Raw genomic sequence first — 20531 nt, 5'->3', positions numbered from 1 at the left:
ATTTGTGGAAATTCTGCTGTTTTATTTATCAGGCAACTCCTAATTCACTACCCAATATATAGAGAGAATATGCTAAGCTGCTAACTTGTATCCGACACCGTTTAGAGGTGATTCATTATAATTGTACCTTAACGAGGTGCAAACTACTCACTGAACACCTGTTTCTACCGAAACAGCTGGCAAGTTTAAATGCTGACTTTGTAATTAACAATATTCATAATGGAAAATGGTTTGCACAATTCACTGGATTTAAAATGAATGCCCAATGTAATGGTTGGTGGTTTAAGTGGCAGGGACAGTAATAATATTTTATTCCTCCACTAACTACTCTCACCTTTCATATAGGCCACACTTTCATGCTAATTCCCACCTCCAGCTACTTATTCACAGCGTCCTGCTTCTTTCAATGCACAGACTCTATGAAGTCGCTTCACAACATCTGTGTATCCCTTTCGAAGAACCACACCCTCAGGCACTAAGCTCTACCTGCAAAACAAATTGGTAAGGAGCAATTGGATGTGGACCAGACTGGAGAGGGCCAGTCAACAGAGAAGCCTTCACTCAGCTGGGTGAAGGAGCCTTGGAGATTACTGGGACAGTGTGTGGTGGGACACTAATGATGGAAAATCTGCTGGCGGAGAAAGTGCAGTAGTGGCTTCTTCCTATATATCTTTTTTCTCTTCTCAAACATGCAGCACCGCAACCTGGCAGTCTCTGTCACCAGCTAGTGTATAAGTTTTCCACTATTTGGTGATTCTCATCCCTCTTTTCTGTTTGCAGATCCATCTCATGATTTGCAGCCAGCTGCACAAGAGGAAGCGGCCACCCGTACAAAATTCCTGGGATCCCTGGCGCCCTGATCTCTCAACCCCCCCAACATGACCCCGGGACCAATGCCCCAACTCACCTACAAGGGGGTCCTCAGACCCACCCGCACCCCACTTCACACGGGCAGGGAACCACTGGGCCCAATCCCTGAGCAGACACAATGCCAGCCTGACACCTTGGTACCGCTAGGATGGAGTGAACAATTCAGAGAGCCTTTGTGCAGCTTTAAAAGCAATCAAAACCAATCAGTGGCTTTTGCCAAGTGGAAGGGACGGAGATTTCTTGTGTGGCACAGTGGTAGCATTATTGCTTCACAGCGCCAGGGTGGCTGTGTGTGTGGTGTCTGCACGTTCTCCCTGTGTCTGCGTTGGTTTCCACCGGGTGCTCCGGTTTCCTCCCACGAGTCCCGAAAGATGTGCTGTTAGGTAATTTGGGCATTCTGAATTCTCCCTCTGTGTACCTGGAATGTGGTGACTTGGGGCTTTTCACAGTAACTTCATTGCAGTGTTAATGTAAGCCGACTTGTGACAAGAGATTATTATTATGCCACACAGATCTCTGCTCGGGCCCTGGAATGACCCATGATGCCTGTACATCTTGGGCCGTTGCTGGACTCCATTTCTGGTCCCCTCATCTGCCTGATGGGCGGCTGCGTCTTCAGGCTGTGCAGCTGCCCTCTGCACATGTGGTGCTGCCTCTAGCCTGCATTGGCGTTGCTGCTTTGTACAGCGTCTGCCCGCCTTGGCTGGCATAAGCAAAGAGAGGGCAGGTTCCGCGGGTTCCACACAAGCAAACATTTTTTGTATCTGGAAGAAATTGGAGGAGGGAGACCGACAATCATTTAGGGCTCCAATCTCGGGACGCTCAAATACCCAGGCCTCCCCCATCCTTACATGACTGTCCGGCCTTCTTTCAGAGTGCCATCCAGAGAGCCAGTTGTGCTGGCAAACCTCACTCTACGCACTTACTTCCGGTCAGATCGGGAACCCCTAGACCCCAGACCTCTGCCGGCAACATTAGATGGTGGTGGGGTGTGGGGTATGCTCAGCTGCCCTCCATCCACGCACTTACCCTTTGGTCGCGAGAGGATACTCAGTGCTGAAGCCCTGCTTGACTGTCTGATTGTCGGCAGCGGCCTCTATTGTTCTGACACTCCTAGAGTCCACGCACACTGCTCAGGCATCAAAGGTTGCTGGACATGCAGTCCACTAATCATCCACTGATACATAGCCATCAAGGAGGCATTTGAGAATTCAGGATCGTGAAGTGCTATCACAACTAACCAAGCTAATTCCACATTTGAAATAACCTTCAGCTGTAAAGCTAGAGGCTGCTCACGATCGAAGGGGGTGAAATTGACTTTTATGAGAGAAGCCGCAGCATGTCCTGGAAGTTTGGTAGGACAGACAGGCTGCAGCTGTGGTTGCTCCTATTATACGTCTCCACAATATTTAAAGATGGCGTGAAGGCCTCACCAATGCAAAGCCCCTCAACCCCGGCCCAGGGGTGACTCCCGGTTTGACACGCTCCAGTCCACTGAACAACCCCAACCCCTCCCAAAGAATCCACACCCATGCCAATTCTGGCGCATGCATGGCATGCCCATGCCAATATCCTTTCCAGCATGGAAGGGTCTTGCGACCCAAGCTGGAAGTGGTTGGAAGGGCTGCACATACCTTTTACTGACCTCGAGGCTTCAGATGAAATGCGACAGGCAGAGTTCATTTTCGCAGCCTATATATTGCTTTACATGTATGATTGTTTGGGAATTGGATAGAAAATTACAGGGTGATTTTTCCTATACCTCAGCGGTTTGCCTCTTGCATTGCCAGTTGCCTCTTGAAACCAACACTCTCCCTGACATGCACTGTGGTGCTCCTGATCTAGTTTCTGGAGCTACTCGAACAGTGACCTGATGATGGGTTTTCTTTGAATTTTTCCTGTATCACGACTTTGCTTATAGAATCATAGAATTTATAGTGCAGAAGGAGGCCATTCGGCCTATCAAGCCTGCACCAGCCCTCGGAAAGGGCACTCTACCTAAGCCAACACCTCCACCCTATCCCCGTAACCTAGTAACCCTACATAACCTTTTCTGGCAAGTAAGGGGCAATTCAGCGTGGCCAATCCACCAAACCCGCACATCTTTGGATGTGGGACGAAACCGGAGCACCGGAGGAAACCCACGCAGACACAGGAAGAATGTGCAGACTCCGCACAAACAGTGACCCAAGCAGGAATCAAACCTGGTGTCCTGGCGCTGTGAAGAAATCGTGCTAACCACTGTGCTACTGTGCCGCCCTTATTTACGCTATTACCTCTCTTCCTCAGCATCAGCCAAATATTCTTCACTATTGAAAACGTTTTCGATGTTTTTGTGCCTGTTCTCAGGATGTTGAATCTTGAAGTTGGCATACAACAATCCAATCCTTCTCAACTAAATTTCTCCATGTTTTAATTGTAAATATTGTCTGGCTGCTTGAGTGTACTTGAACATTTTTTTCTCAACTTTTCTTTGGGAATTCAATATATTTTTGTTCTTGCTATGAAGCGTTTTGGATAAGTAGATATGGTTAATGGCCTTCAACACCTTTATCTTGTTCCTGAGAGCTGTAAATGGCTGTTCTCTTGCAAAGATAGTTTCTACCGCCACTCAATAATTTCTTGTTGACTGTTTTTGCTTTTGTCTGCTTTCTGGCGTGGTTTTGAGGATAATCAGCCAGGCTTCCAATAATCTGTAGGATTCCTGAGATTTCTTCTCTGTTCTGCAGAATTATGCTTGTGGGGCGGCATGGAGGCACAGTGGTTCGCACTGCTGCCTCACAGAAACAGGGACCCATGTTCAATTCCGGCTTTGGGTGACTCTCTGTGGAGTTTGCACGTTCTCCCTGTGTCTGTGTGGGTTTCCTCCGGGTGCTCCGGTTTTCTTCCAGTCCAAAAATGTGCAGGTTAGGTGGATTGACCTTGCTAAATTACCCCTTAGTGTCCAAAGGTTAGGTAGGTAAATGTTTGCGGGGGTGTGGGCCTAGGCAGGGTTCCCTATCAGAGGGTCGGTGCAGACTTGATGGGCCGAATGGTCTCCTCCTGCACTGCAGGGATTCCGTGATACTGGATTCTGTGGTTCTGGTTCTCCGAGACAAATACGGGACTCTAGCACAAAACCTTACCATGTAAAGTGGAACTCAGATCACCAGTAAATTCAATGATTCTAATGGTTTACCAGACTTTCCTGCTGCCTCAGCTCATCTCGCTGCTGAAACCTTCCTCCGCCTTCATTACCTCTAAATTTGGCTATTGCAACACACTACTAGCTGACCTCCCATATTCAATCCTTCATAAACTTGAGATCACATAAAACTCTACTACCCATGTCCTAACTCACACCAACTCTTTTCACCTAGCACCCTTATGAAACCCCGCCTTCGATGACTTCCGGTGACAGGGATGTGCTGAATGTGGCTCACTTCCTACGAAATCAAATTTAGGCACTTTTAACCAAAAATAGCCTGCCAGAACCGAAAAAAACAACCCCGTATCACCCTCTTCAACCTATAAACGAAGATGTAAAATATTAACCGAAATGCTGAATAACAGCTGCACCAGAGGCCACAAGGAAACGAGAGGCAACAGAAGCCTAGAGAAACCAGTGAGCGAGACAGCAAATCCATGAGGCGAGGAAACCCCGGCCGCACCTGAAAGAGGATAAGTTCGTCCAAAATAACGGGCTGGGAAAGCAGCAGCGGAAGTAAAGGTGAAGCCATTACCCTGAGAAATTGAGGGACTGAAAGGCATTTTGCGCAGATCAGTACCACCTCGTTCTGAAGTCGAAAACTAAGGCACAGAAAGGAGGGGGTGAGGGCATTGGGGCGCAGGAGAAAGAGGAAGAGGGAGAGGCTCAGACTGACCCCAGGAGGGGGGCCACCACACTAGTGGGAAAGCTAGCGCCATGAGGTGGGGTGGGGCGCATCTCCCGCAGGGGACAGAGCGCCTAGCGACATGGGGAAATGATGGGTAAACAGCACAAGAGGGGGTAAATAAGCAGAGAGGTAGAGAAGGGAGGACAGTGGCGGAGGGGAGAAGAGGGTGGGGGATGGAGATGCACAACCATAGGGGAAACAAAGGATCAGGTGGGGAGGGGGGGGGTGGGGAGAGGGTTCTAGGCAGGCTACAACAGACCACACATGGCAACAGGGAACCGGTTGGCACAGTAAGCAGCCACTTTGGAGGGAAACCCTGGAGTGCAAGGGCTCACCCACATGGCATACACATAGTTGGCAGCCATGTTGGGTGGCCCCTTGACAAAGGGAAACCATACCGGGTCCCGGCCTCATGGTGAGTACGGTGACTGCAGCTATTTTGGCTGGTCCCCTAACAAAAGGAACCCCCCCCCGGAGTGCAGGGGTGCATCCACAAGGTAAGCATGGTTGATCCCATAAGGGGGGAAAGGGGGGCAACAGAAACCCCCCATTAGAATAGTCACCTGAAACATCAGGGGATTTAACGGCCCAGTGAAAAGATCCAGAGTCTTCACCCACCTGAAAAGTATGAAAGCCGACAGACTTCCTCCAAGAGACACACCTGACGGAGAAGGAACGACTACGGGTAAGAAAGGTCTGGGTTGTACTAATGTACCACTCTTGTTACGGGACAAGAACTAGGGGGTAGCCATACTGTTTAATAAGAGGACAGTGTTTATGGCGACGAAGACGATTATGGACCCAGGGGGATGGTATGTCATGGTCAGGGTGTCCTGGAAGGGGCACCAGTGGTCCTTGTTGTTTTTTATAAATTTAGAGTACCCAATCATTTTTCCTATTAAGGGGCAATTTAGCGTGGCCAATCCACCTACCTTGCACATCTTTGAGTCGTGGGGGCGAAACCCCCGCAAACACGGGGAGAATGTGCAAACTCCACACGGACAGTGAACCAGAGCCGGGATCGAACCTGGGACCTCGGCGCCGTTAGGCTGCAGTGCTAACCACTGCGCCACCACGTTGCCCTGCCAGTGGCCCTTGTAAATGTCTATGCTCCCAACTGGGATGACACAGAGTTTATAAAAAAGACCATGGCGGAAGTCCCCCACAAAGGCACACACCGACTCATCATGGGAGGGGACTTTAACTGTGTACAGGACCCATGGACAGACAGGCCGAACCCCAAAACAAGGAAGACCTCTAACATGGCGAAAGAACTCAGCACATTTATGGAGAGGATGGGGTCAGTGGACCCATCAAGGTTTACACACCCTGAGGAGGAGTTCTCTCTCTTCTCCCAAGAACATAAGATATATATACGCATAGACGTCTTTGTGGTGGGGAAATTGGTGTTTCCAGGGATAAGAGCAGAATACCCCACGATCGTGATCTGTGACCACGATCCACATTTCATGGATATGAGGTTGGAGACGGGCCATGCCCAGTGCCTCCCTTGGAGGTTGGACATGGCGCTCCTTGCTGATGAGATTTTCAGAGAGAAAATATCACAAGGCATAGATGGGTATATTACCAATAACCAGAATGGGGAGGTCTCACCCTCCACGTTCTGGGAGGTGTGAAAGGCTGTGATCAGGGGTGAGACTATTGCCTGTAAAGAACATAGAGACAAGCAATAGAGGGCAGCAGTTAGTCGGCTCCATACTGGAGATAGACCGACGATACTCCATGGCCCCGACCTTAGAGGAAAAAGCTACAAATGGACTTTGATCTGCTCTCCTCGAGGAAAGCAGTGCACCAACTCCGTCAAACACGGGGGGACCTTCTACGAACACGGAGACAAAGCCAGCTGCCTGCTGGCTCACCAGCTGAGAAAGTAGAGGGAAATAGCACAGATTAGGGACAACAAAGGCAGACTGGTAGCAGAGCAGGAAAAGGTTAACAATACCTTCTACCGGGGGCTGTACACCTCCGAGCACCCCGAGAGGGACTTGAGGATGACGCAGTTCCTTGATGGACTGGACATGCCTGTCGTGGGGGAGGATAGGAAATGGGGTCTGGAAGCACCATTAGAACTGGTAGAAGTCATGGAGAGTATCAACTCCATGCAGGCGGGGAAGGCGCCGGGAGTAGATGGATTCCCGACAGACTTCTATAAAAACTTCACAATGGCACTGGCCCTGCACCTGTGGGAGATTTTCACAGACTTGCTAGTAACAAGTGCTCTGCCTCCTTCACCAGCCAAAATCTCGCTGATACCCAAGAAAGACAAGGACCCAACAGAATTGCGGGTCTTAGAGACCCATCTCACTGCTGAATGTAGACATGAAAATACTGGCCAAAATCCTGGTCAGGTGAGTGGAGAACTGCGTACCAGAGGTGGTTGCAGAGGACCAGATGGGCTTTGTTACGGGTAGGAAGCTAACGTTGAACATCAGGCGCCTGCTAAATAGGATAATAACTCCATCCGGGGAGATCATCAGAGGTGATCATCTCTCTGGATGCAGAGGCCTTCGACATAGTCGAGTGGAAGTACCTCCGAGAGGTACTGGAGTGTTTTGGGCTGAGAGCAGGGTTCCCAGCATGGGTGGAACTTTTGTACAGTGCTCCCACGGTGAGTGTGCGGACTAACACCACCAGCTCTAAGTACTTCCAGCTGCACAGAGGCACAAGGCAGGGATGCCCGCTGTTACTGCTGCTATTTGCCCTGGCAATCAAGCCATTAGTGATCACACTCAGATTGGCAAAAAACTGGAAGGGGATCTGGAGGGGAGACAAAGAGAACAGAGCCTCACTCTATGCGGATGACATGCTCCTCTACGCTGCAGACCCACAAAGCATCATGGAAAGGATCATGGCACTCCTGAAAGAGTTTGGAGCCTTTTCGGGCTACAAACTCAACTTGAGCAAAAGCAGAATCTTCCCGGTGAACCCTCATGGGAGAGGGCAGAGCTGGAGGCATTGCCATTTAAACAAGCCTGGGGATACTTGGGGATCAAAACTGGCCACGGATCCACAAATGGAATCTGGCAAATCTGGTGGAGGAAGTTAAAAAGGACCTGAAGAGCTGGGACACACTCCCATTCTCCCTGGCAGGGACGCTGCAGACGATCAAGATGAACGTACTGCCCAAGTCCCTCTTCCTGTTCAGATCCATACCGATCTCCATACCCAAGGCCCTCTTTAACACAGTAGGCAAAATGATCATGGGTATTGTGTGTGGGGGAGGAAGAGTCCAAGGAGCCCCAAAAAGTCTTGCAAAGAACGATAAGCATGGGGGGCCTGGCCCTCCAAAACGTGAAATCCTAACACTGAGCAGCCACAGCAGAAAAAGTGAGGGACCAGTAAAGAAACCAGAAACAGAATGGGTAAAAATGGAGGAGAGTTCCTGCACAGGGATATTCCTCTGGGCCCTGGGCACAGCAGCACTCCCATCCCCACCAGCCAAGCACTCAACAAGCCCAGTGGTAAAAACCATGCTCCGGACGTGGAATCAATTGAGACAACACTTAGGTCTGACTGAAATGTCCACTATGGCCCCCATCTGCAACAATCACAAGATATGGAGGCCATTCACCAGGACCATTTGTAGCCAACAGCCAATAGAGCAAAGGGGATGGGGTCCCACAGAGAGACCACAAGCACCAACGAAAGGGGAGAAGGAGGGATGGGGAGGAGAAAAGAGGGAGGCACATGCGCCAATCACACACTTTGCAGGGGAGGGCACCACTCCCCACAGACCGAAAGTTTGTAAATACGGGCAGCCAACTAGCATTGATTTATCACTATGTAATATATGTGTCACTATACGACCTTGCTTTGTATGATAATGAAAATCCAAGAAAGAAAACATTCTTTGCAATAAAAAACAGGGGAAGGGAGTCGTAGGGGGGGGATAAGGGTGTTTGGGTTTTGGGGGTTATTTCTAATGTTTGGCTTTTGTAAATTATATTTGGTTTGCACAGATTTTTAAAATTATGTATTGTATTAAATGAAAAACACTCAACAAATACATTTTCAAAACAAAATGAAAGCCCGCCTTCTCAACCTTGCTCTTCGCTTGAGGGTGGTGATCCTCAGGTTAAATTACGGCCTGTCAGCTCCCCCCTCTGAGGGGAAAGCAGCCTATGATCATCTGAGACTATGGTGCCTTTACCTTCTACTTGCTGGCCTACAATGGCGCCAGGTTCGGCAATGTCTCAATTTTAAAATTCTCATCCTCGTTTCCAAATCCCTCCTGAGCCTCAGTCCTCCCTAACCTTGGGCGGAATGTTCTCTCTGTTTTCAAAAGTGTTTACTATGGTGTGTAAAGCAATGTGTAGCTCGCTGGCTGAGCTACTGTTTTTTCCCGCTGCATTTTTGAACACTTTAAAAAAAGAATCTAGGAGGCGGGTCACATATCATGCTGGCGAGGATGTAAAAAATAAAGTACAAAAACCCAAACCCCCACAGAAACAGAACACCCCTCCCCCACCCCATAATCTCCCCCCCCCCCCCCCCCCCCCCCCGACCACCATGGAATCCCACCATCACAAAATCTACCCGCCCACCCCCTCCCCCCATGTACACGGAAGCTCTGGAACTGCCCGGGCACTTTCCCCGGCATGACCCTCTCCCCTTGAGGGCTGCACCTGTGCACCCCCGGTGGGTTCTGTTCGGCAGTTCCCCATTTTTAGAAATCTGTAAAGGGGAGTCACGTGATGTGAGCCAGGAGCGGCTGCGTTTTCGTGAGTTCAGGCTCTGCTTATCTTTTAACCTTTTTTAAAATCTGTGTGCACATTTATTTTATGTCTTTTCCTAGTTTACATAGTTTTTACTCTGTTCCGAGGTTTGTTGGCCAGTGTTTTGGCACTATTGAGCAGAGACAAAATGCTTAAATCCTCATTGATCTGTGGCGGCTGGAAGGAGTTGGGATGGGTCCTTGTCTTCAGTGGCACAACTACTTTTGAGATGTCTCCTGCCCTGACAGCGTGGTGTGTATCGAAGGATGCTAGCTGCTTATGATGACATTAATCCATCTGAAGGTCTCGGCTCTGCGGTGCAGGGCGTCAAAGCCCAATTTCAAGAGGTGCAAGACTTTTTTATGGAGGTATTGGAGGCGCACGAGGCGATTACTGTTGCAGCGAGAGCACTATCGATGGAACATATTTAATCCTGTCTTTGAGGCCAGGTGTGGGATTGGCCTCCCGACACTAGGTCCTGTGTTGTCCTGTTCCTGATGTTGATTTAGAGGGGTTGGAGATTCTGAGCAGGTTGGGTCATCCCTCCTGTTGTAGCCTTGGTTGTGGGCCGTATGGAGACAGGGTGTTGGAAGAGATGAGGTTTTGTGCTTCGATCGTTGGAATCTGTGGACGATCCTGAAGATTGCTCACCATTTTTGATCCTGCTTCTCCTTGATGCTACTTTCTTTGTGCGCTGGTGGAGAAGTCTTTATCCTGATGACGGCATTGCATCTCAGTTGGTATCCTGGACTTTGCTTCCTGATAATGTATTGTCTGTTATAGAACACAGAACATATAGTGCAGAAGGAGGCCATTTGGCCCATCGGGTCTGCACCGACCCACTTAAGCCCTCACTTCCACCCACACAGGGACTGGTTTAGCACAGTGGGCTAAGTCAGCTGGCTTGTAATGCAGAACAAGACCAGCAGTGTGGGTTCAATTCCCGTTCCAGCCTCCCCCAACAGGCGCCGGAATGTGGCGACTAGGGGCTTTTCACAGTAACTTCATTGAAGCCTACTTGTGACAATAAGTAATTATTATTGTTTTTGGTTTTTTTTAATCCCCGTAACCCAGTAACCCCTCCTAATCTTTTTGGACACGAAGGGCAATTTATCATGGCCAATCCACCTAACCTGCACGTCTTTGGACTGTGGGAGGAAACCAGAGCACCCTGAGGAAACCCACGCAGACACGGGGAGAACGTGCAGACTCTGCACAGACAGTTACCCAGCGGAGAATCAAACCTGGGATTCTGGTGCTGTAAAGCCACAGTGCTATCCATTTGTGCCACCCGATGTTATCAATATATTTCCTTGCAGGGAAGTGAATAATTTGAGTGTGATGTCCTACACCGTTGGTTATCCTGATTTAATAAGTTTATATCATGTTACGCTGAATGCTGAGTTTGAGATCTGTGCAAAACCTTCTGTGTACTTTGGGGAGGATGAGCAGAGCCAGAGCGGGATGAGGCGTGGAGCATAAGGGTTGGTAGCATTAATTCTGTTCTCGCTACGTTTGAGGAAGGAACCCTAGTGTGAGTTAGTTTCTTATTTTTGTTTGGCGCCTTTCCTTTTTCAGGCCAAGGTGGACGGTGTATTAGCCTGTCGAGGGCTGGGACTTCAGTTGTTTCTCCTGATATGCGTCTCTCTCTTTGACTGAGTGTGATGGTAATCCTTGGGGCTTAGTTCTCCTGAATTTCTATTTGGTGACAATGCAGGTTTGGGCCAAGCTTGGCTCCGGGATCAGTGATCAGTATCCTGCTGCTCCTTGGATTGATGTATCCTTTCTTTTCCAATGGTAGACCTGGGTTGAGATTTGACGCTTGGTGGTGCCCAGTCCTCCCCTCATCTTCCTGTAGTTATAGCATGGTTGCCTGTTCTGGCCTGGAGACGAGTGTAATTTGCGTGATGAGTGTTAGTCAATTGCCCCTTTAGCTGTGGGGTTCTTGGGATATTGTTTTCTTCCTTCTGTCATTTTGTTTTGTAGCTATGAGTATGATGTAGGTCTGTGATGTAGCCTGTATCCTGTTCTGGTGCAGACATGCCTTGAATCCATGAAGGGTGTATGTTGGGGATTTTGTCCCTTATTTATCCGGTCCTATTTGTTCCAATTCTTGCACTGACTATTGTGTGCTGCACCTGTTATCCATCATTACCTATGGCTATCCTTTTTGTTTCGTGTAATATGATAACTGTAAAAAATAAAAACTCAGGACAGCACGGTGGCGCAGTGGTTAGTGCTGCTGCCTCACGGCGCCGAGGTCCCAGGTTCGATCCCTGCTTTGGGTCACTGTCCGTGTGGAGTTTACATATTCTCCACATGTTTTTGTGGGTTTCGCCCCCACAACCCAAAAGATGTGCATAGGTTAATTGGCAACGCTAAATTGCCCCTTAATTGGAAAAAATGAATTGGATAATCTAAATTTAAAAGAAATCTCTAAAATATACCTGTTGTAAACCCCGCCAATGTGATGTCACACGGCAGGGGCGGGTGGGTCAAGGATCCGACTTCTTACCTGGGGAGGTTGCTACAGCGCGGAGGCCCAATAACTAAATTTAAATGTGTTATAATGTGGTTCCTGTCACTGTATGGCTGAAACCCTCTTACATCACTAGGAAGAGCAGGGTATAATTGAGTGGGGAAATCCCGCTGGGGTAAAACCCGCTTTGTGACTCCCCCACGATTCTTTGTCCCCGTTGCCATTTCCACCTGCCGAAAACAGGAACAGGAATTTCCCCACCTCTGTAATCTTCTCCTTCCCCATAACCCTCCCTAATGTCTGCACCCCTCAAATTCTGGGCTTGTGTATCCTGGATGTTAATCATAGTAGCTGTGTCTTCAGCTGCGTTGCCTTTAACCTCTGAAATTCCCTAACTCAACCTTTCAGTTTCTTTATCACCACAGGACAAAATCGATGAGCACACAACTCCATCTCACACAAGGTCACACACCAGCACATGGTATACAGACAGAGCATTAGCTTCCTGGACATGACTGAGCATCAAAGCCACAGGAAGCTCAGATGTTCCCATTAGTGAGTCACCGACATTTTAAGCCTCCTGGAAGAAAACCTCCTCCGAGGTGGGGATGCATTGCCAGTGACGGTCTCCGATTTTCTTTGCTTCCAGTTCCTTCCAGGCTGATGGTGAATCTCACAATTTGCTGCATTCAAGGCACTATCATAGATGATGGGTGCCAGCACTTCCTTGTTGGTCAACCCAGTCAGAACAAGAGGGCATTTGCATTTGCTACACTAGCTGGGTTCCTGCAGATCCAGGGAGTCAGATATTGCACACAAGTGGCAATCAGGCGTCCCAAAGTCACTCTGGCATTTCCCTCCAATGAAAAGGATTCCACTCCATTCGAGGTCTGGTCTGTAACCACTGAAAGACCATCAAGTCGGTGCAAGGTACCAAAAAAGCTACTATGATGTGTTCATGTCTAGCCACACTTCACTAGTTTGGCTTGGTAGTAATGGACACTCGTCACGCTTCAAAGCAGATTTAGGGGATGACTAATGATGTGGCTGCTAACACCTTTGAGAAGCCCAACCAAGGACACTCATGAAAGGTACAACAGAAACTACATGTGCACAAGTGTTTTAACTGAGCAAGCAATTAGGGTGCTGAAGACATGACAGGGTGCTTCTACAGATAAAGGAGGTATCCTTCAGTATTACCAGCCAAGGTTTTGAGAGCAGTAACAGTCTGCTGCGCCTTGCAATGTGTTGCACAACAGTGAAGACAGAAACAACAGGAGGAGAAATCATGGACATGCCCTGCTGAAACTTCTGTGTTCCCATCGCGCCGCCAACCTCCCAGTCAGTGAGTTGGAAAATTAAAATTCAGCCCTAAATGTCTAAAATAAAAGCAATTTGATCGAAAATGCAAATCCAAATGATTTATCCTCATAAAGAAGGATGGATTGGGGGGGGGAGAAAACAAAAGAGATGCTTTCTTAATAAGTGGAAAACTCAAATTAAATTACTCCTTATTTAATTTTTTTCTACTCCTATTCTGTCCTTTCCTATTAAGATGGACCTGTTTTGCTTTCATGAGGTGAGGGCACTCCATATCAATCAGTAGACGCAATCGGTGATTTTCATGACCTTGCTATCCTCAATTCACCACAACGACGGACCACTTTTCTTCACTCAACATGAAAGATGACACAAAGTCTGTTCACCGTTATTGCCTGAATCATCAGATCACATTGAATCCCGATATGTACATTACTACCAAGCCAAACTTTGTAGATCCTCCTTTTTGGAAGTTTGCAAGCTGCTTTCCAATAAATTATTTCACTCATTAGCTTCAGGAATTTCTTATGTGAGATTTCAAAAATAAATGCAGCTCTCTTGTCCTTGGGCTTGCTAACTTGATGCTCCATAGGACTATCCTCTTCTTGCTTCCACTAATTCAGGGGTTCAGACATTCTCCAGCACATTACATTAAATTATCACAAGAGCATTCTAACATGGTCTACTTGTTGAGCAGCATTGGTGAAGGCCTAAGAAAGTGTATGGTACTGAAAGACTGAAGAAGACTTCAAAATAATGTCACCCAGCTAAAGGAAGACATTATTCAACACAATGGATAGAAATTTAGGTGTGTCTCTTTTAGGTGTGGTTTAGGCCTGTGTGATCAATTCCGAGGTGCCTCATATATTGGGCATTTGGTCTCATTTCAATGCTGACGTGCTATGAACAACCAACCAGTAAAAAGGAAACCAAGATGGGAAACATAGGCTAGGGAATAATCTGACAGTGGAGGTGGGGAAGGACAATTCTGGGAGAACCTCCGGGCAAGCTCTTTGTGTATTTAACAGTTTTTTTAAAAAATGTGTTCCATTGCATGAGTTATAAAAAGTTAGTAGGTGCAGCAGATAATCAATGGTATGCTATCCTTTATTAGGAGAGGAATTGACCAGAAAGGTAAGGATGATGTGCTTCAATTATACAGGGCATTGGTGAGGCCACATCTCGAATACAGTGCGCAGTTTTGGTCTCCTCATTTAAGGAAGAGGTGGGATCAGAGGAGGTTTACTAGATTGCTATTTGGAATGTGTAGGTTGTCTTATGAGGGTAGGTTTAACAGGGTGGGTTTGTTTCCTTTGGAGGTTAAAAGAATAAGAGGTGACTTGATTGAAGTATACAAGATCTTGAATGGTTTTGACAAGGTGGACGTGGAAGGAATGTTTTCTCTTGTGGCTATGTCCAGAACGACAGGGTACTGTTGTTAAATTAAGGATTGCACTTAAATGAGAGATGATAAGAATTTTTTCTCTCAGAGGAATGTGAGATTTTGGAACTCTCTGCATCAGAATGCAGTGGTAGCAAGGTCACTGAATGTTTTTCAGGCGGTGGTAGTTAGATTCCTGTTAGGCAGAGAATCAAAGGTTATCGAGGGTAGATGGGAATATGGAACTCAAAACATAAACAAGTCAACCATGATCTTATTGGATGACAGAGCATGCTCGAGGAGCCAAATGGATAACTTCTGCTCATAGTTTATGGCCGGGAATCGTTGATCCCTCGCTGGGTCAGAGAATCGCTGGGGGAGGCGGGGGGGTGCGAATCTGGCCACACGGCTCTGACGCTGGGCCGCCGATTCTTCAGCGTGGTCGGGGGCCGTTAAAAGCGCCCCCCCCCCCCCCCCCCCCTCCCCGGCGATTCTCCGTGCTCAACGGGCTGAGTGCCCGCCGAGTTCCACTGGCGTTGTTTGCATATGGTCCTACCCAGCGGGACCTCGGCTTTCAGGCTACGGGGGCCGTCCTGGTAGAGGGGGCAGGAAGGAGCCGACTCCGGGGGGGGGGGGGGGGTCCTCCACGGTAGTCAGGCCCGCGATTGGGGGCAACCGATTGGCGGGTGGGCTCATTCTGGGGGAGGGGGGGGCTATATGTTCCTCTGCGCCAGGCCCCTGTCGGGCTCTGCCATATTGCCTGGGGGCCGGTGCGGAGATGGCAACGCACGCGCATGCGCGGACCCGCACCGGCCGTGGTGCGCCGGCTTTCGGCGCCGGAGCAGCGCACAGCACTCCGCCGCTGTTCTAGCCCTGGGAAAGGGGTGAATGCCTGGGCCTGGAGGCCCATTGACGCCGGCATCGCTCGCGCCGGTTTTGACGCTGGCGTCAGTACTTGGCCGGGATTTCGGAGAATCCCGGCCCCTATGTTTGTGTGTAAAGCATCATGCAGTTTGCGATAGCTCATAACCAAAGGCTCTGATGGCTGGTTCAACTATAAGCACTGGATGATGATTTTTTTCCCATTCCCAATATGATGCCTGGCCGTAAATATATGGCTTCTGAGGACCGTGTGCTTTCTGATGGCCCAAGACTCTGTGGTGTTCAGGTGAATTTATAGATTATTGCATATTACAACACCTTTCATGACAAAACAAGATACCTCGCACCTTAGTGTCAGTCTCATTCATCCTTGGGTCACATTTATGAAGCCATGTGGAACTCTTTGATCTAATGATCCAATGGCCCAATTTTCAAGGGCCAGATGTTCGTGAAATTGGGTCGACTCTGGAGGCATTTAAAATAGTGGATAAAACCTGAATTTAGAAGTTCCGGCCCCATTTCCAACAGATTCCAATTTGTTGCCTGGGCAGCGAGAGAAAGGTGGGAAACCTGAATTCAGCACAACCATTTTAAATTAGTGCTGAGTTCAAACAGACTCCATTTTTGTTGTTACAGGGTCTTTGATCGAAATGGGATTCAGGAATTCATGGAGATGTAAATACTCTTGAAGAGGGGATAAAGTCTGTTCAAGTGTCATAGCCTGAAATTATTTAAATCGTCAGCTCTTTAAATATGAACAAATAACCCTCTGCAACTGTCAGTTGGTGTAGAAAAACTAACCCCTGCTGCAGGAGTGAATTGATAGGCAGGCTTAGAAAAAATTTTACCACCTAATCGTGCAGTTTCAAAAGACTTCATTGTTGACATTTCCCAGGTGCTGATATTATAGCTGGGCACATTATGAATGCTTCACTAGGTTTCAGAATCTCCTAAACTACTTCTCGGTGGTGGTGGTGTGGGAGGGCTGAATCCACATTTTGACTGACAGGTTTAAAGGGACATTAAATGTTTTGCTATCTTTGATGTGGTTAATGAATAAAAGTTCATTTGATTTGTAAACAGATTGACCTAATGGATTTAAAATTTTTGAATAGGTTTCATGAATTAGATTTTTTTTTAGTATGAGGTGTGTATGAGTGAGAGCTTCCTTTGAAGTTTATTTGTTTTTTCATCTTCACATGGCTCCTGAGATCTGCCCATAGTGGATATTGGGTGAGTGGCTATGGAGGAAGCCTGGGGGATATGAGGTGGCAGAGGGGTATGAATGGCCATGAAATTGGCATGATAGCATGTGGATATATGACAACATGGGGCTGAGTGGGAAGGGAAAGGCCTAACAGCCTGTTATAAAACTGTTGCAGGGTCAAAATCCTGGAACTCCCTCCCTAACAGCACTGTACGTGTACCTACACCTCAGGGGCTGCAGTGGTTCAAGAAGACAACTCACCATCACCTTCTGCAGGGCAATTACGGATGTCCAAAAATGCTGGCCTAGCCAGCAACGGCCACATCCTGTCAAGTTTCTTTTTAAATTCCAGCCCCACTTGACCTGGAGTTGCAACACAGATTTTATTTAAATTACCCAAGGTCCTTGGTTGAGTCCAATAAACTAGTCACCAGGTTTGTAACTTTAAAACTCAAGTAACCTTTTATTATGTACAGTATTATAATTAAATGGGTAGAAAATGTAACTGACTATATACTGCCCCTTTCCCAACACCTTCCTAACAACAGACAAACACAGAGATGGAAAGAGAAAGAAAATATTAATAAAAAGGATAAGGATGATGCATTGGGATGACTTCCATTCAATGTCTTTCTGAAGTTCAGGCTTTCATTTTTGTTCTTCTCCCTCTAGAGTTGAGATGGTTTTCTCTGGCAAGGGTGTCTACTTTCTCTGCAGACTCAGCATCGTTTCAGGTTTACAGCAAAGGAACTGCCAGGCATTCACTGTTTTCAAAACAACAGAGCAGTTCTTTCACTTCAGCAAACAGGAGAGAGGAAGAGTGAGTTCCTTTTATTTCCAAGGTCTAAACACCTCTGCTAAATTCTCTCAGAAAGCAACATGCAGGAACCAATCACTTACCTTTGTCAAGCAGAGCACTGCCCTGGCCAAGCCACTGGTTGCCAGTTAACTAATCAAACCAACTCCCTCCAAAGCTGGTTCCCAAGATCCATTCAGTAGAGAAGAGTCTGGCTTCACTTTTCTAAAATACAAAACCTGGGAATACAGTATCCTGGCAAGCAGGCTTTTCAACTTTGAATCTTCTGCTTAAAGGTACATCCCGATTAACAAAAACAAAATAAAAGGGAACAAAGGAAATAACCAGGAAGGATTCTTGCACCAGGCTACCTCAGAAATCATCTGCCTCTGTGGCTGAATCCAAACTGTATCTGGCGGCAGCAGGCCGGACTTGAGCAAACCACCGCCTCCATGGCAAAAATCTAGCCCCAAATAATTTCATTGTGATGGTAATAATTTTACTCTAGAAGATAATTTGGCTCCATTTAAAACTGGGTGCCTTCTTTTCATACATTAGTACCATGTCTAATCAGGAGGTATCTACTTAAAACTGCACTCAAATACCCAAACCAATTATTTGGCTAGGTCATCTAATAATATCTGAAGTGCGATATATTCACCCAAAAGCACATTTGTCAGAATCAACTGGCAGTTAAGTCAAGTAGAAACAATCCCTCTGAGGAGAAAAAAAGCCTATACATGGTGCACATATCTAAACATGAGTTTTAGCATAGTAATGCGATAAAAGCAGGATTAGTTCAACATGGATTAGCAGATTATGTGTATTTTGAACATCATGGTAAAGTGATATTTTGGCACGCTCAGTATCTCACCATTCTAGTTGATGCTGTATGTCTGCCAAGTCTGCATTTCATATGTCGGTATTATCGTGTTTTAACTCCTATTATTATTGCTTCTTTAGATTTCTTATCAGGCAGTGTTCATAACACTTCCTCTGGGAAAATTTTGCCGCTGAAAACTGATGAATGCTAAAACACAAATGTGTGCCCTGATGTTTTTTGAAATATTTCATGGAAGTTCTGGAACATTCCACAGGTTTAAGTCAGTTTAATGAGTGATAGTTTACTAGTTACCCCAACAGTATATTACATTTAGGAAAAACAGGTAAAAAGGTCATCTACCAGGTTTTATGAACTATACAATAAAACTAATCTACTTCTATAATATGATCTCTACACCAAGCTACCTTCCCCGTAGGTATGAAATGTGTGGCTTTTCCTGCCAATTCAGTATGTATTAATCAGAGACATTATGGCAAAGAATAAAATATAATTTCCACCTCCTCTTACGAAAGGATTTACTTTTGGCCATAAAAATTCCAGTTTGCTGGTGAAATATTAGTTTGAGAATGCTTAAAATAAACTGCTTAATATCTCCATTAACATGTTAAACAAAGTCATATCATGGGCACGATTTAATTTTAAAAATCAGGGTCCGCTCTGGGCAGGATTAGCCAGGCCATTCAGGTGCTGCTGTCCAACGGTACTCTGTTGCTCCCCAGAGACCGCACTGAGCATAATTTCCTGCACTGAGGAGTTCCACTTTAAAAATGGCGCCCCAATCTCTCAACATCCCGATGCGGCCCCCCGACCCCCCCAATGCCCCGACTCACCTACAGGGGGTCCTTGTGCCCAGAATACCCCACCTTAGATGGGCAGAACAGCCCCGGCCCTGTCCCCAGCGCAGGCAAAATGTTAGCTTGGCACTGCCAGCCTGGCACCCAGGTGGCACCAGCAGTGCCAAGATGCTAGCCTGACCAGCAGACAACCACCCGGGAGCCTCCAATTGTCTGGGAGACCCCCCAAGTCTCCTTGGCGATCCGGCATAATGTAGTTAACTGTGTTTTTAAGCTCACTTACCTATGCGAGTCTGGATCCAGCCCATTATCGGCAGGATCCAGATTGTGACGTCTCATGAGATCTCGCGAGGCGTAACGACCGTCTGGAATCCCGAGAGAGGCCTCTGCCGGGATCTACCTGCCACATCACACCTCGATTACAGCAGGACGCGGCCTGTAAATCGCGCTCCTTATGAATGCATCAAACATTTTTATTTTAAGAGAATAATTTATTATTTTTTATTATAAAAGGAACTAGCCAATTTGTGGAATGTAAACATGAGAAGATGAAAACATTCAACCAATCAGGCAACATCTGTGGACAAATTGGACAAGTTAATGTGTCAAGTGTGGTTATAACTTGTCTATTCTCTCCACTGCTGCTGCTCAATCTGCTGATTGTTCCCAGCATTTTCTTATGCTTGTTTAAGATTTCTAGCAGTTTCCATTTTTTATTGTTAAGTCAATTTGTTAACTCAATTGGATATTCCACTCTAAAATGTATCAATAGGTCAGGCAAAAGTAGAATTAAAAGCTTTCTAACTATAGAGGCATAGATGTCTCATAAATGTCAGTCTCTGAAGTTAACTGCATAAAGAGAATCAACTTGCCTTTGCTGAGCGAAAAAGTGCCTACAGTTAAACTCGGGCCTTATATGATCTAAAGCCAAACATAATCTCCCCTTTCCTCTTTAACACTAAAGCAATTTTTCAAAATAAGTCTCGTCAGTAAAACTCTTGTGGCCATACACAGGACAGGTACATACTCTCAACCAGGTTATGGTGAAAAATAATTCCCATTGAAGAATCTAGATTCAGCGCAATCAACTTGACACAATTCAACAAACTCATTCTCAATTGCTGCTAGAAACAATATTTTAAAAACAAATCTCTTTTGTCCACCCTACTATAGAAAATAAACGGCACCATAGTATTTTTGTGAATGCTACATTAAAATGTTTAAAGTAACTATCAATAGAACCCTAAGATTAATACATTAGCAGCTCTCTGAAAGAGCTAAAAATTCTCTCAACTCCCTTTCAAATATGCAATTCCATTTTGAATATTGAATCTACATTCACCTTTT

The 20531-nt window shown here is 46.7% G+C and overlaps 1 protein-coding gene across 5 annotated transcripts in view; it reads right to left on the bottom strand.

Moving 5' to 3' along the window:
• Window positions 1-20531, bottom strand: part of pcdh17 (protocadherin 17) — a 202537-nt gene that overhangs the window by 35425 nt on the left and 146581 nt on the right. Inside the window, exon 4 of one of the 5 annotated variants that reach the window (XM_072476313.1) lies at window positions 17217-17514. The exons of the other annotated variants lie outside the window; for them this stretch is intronic. Within the exon in view, the coding sequence (XP_072332414.1) occupies window positions 17453-17514 (62 nt within the window). The 3' untranslated portion in view covers window positions 17217-17452. Of the gene's footprint in view, window positions 1-17216; window positions 17515-20531 lie in introns of those variants that run through there. 5 annotated transcript variants of the gene reach the window in all.

Source organism: Scyliorhinus torazame, chromosome 15 (assembly GCF_047496885.1).
Source record: "Scyliorhinus torazame isolate Kashiwa2021f chromosome 15, sScyTor2.1, whole genome shotgun sequence".
NCBI classification, from domain to species: domain Eukaryota; kingdom Metazoa; phylum Chordata; class Chondrichthyes; order Carcharhiniformes; family Scyliorhinidae; genus Scyliorhinus; species Scyliorhinus torazame.
Note: the sequence above shows the minus strand (reverse complement) of the source record. Positions and strands in the feature narration are given on the sequence as shown.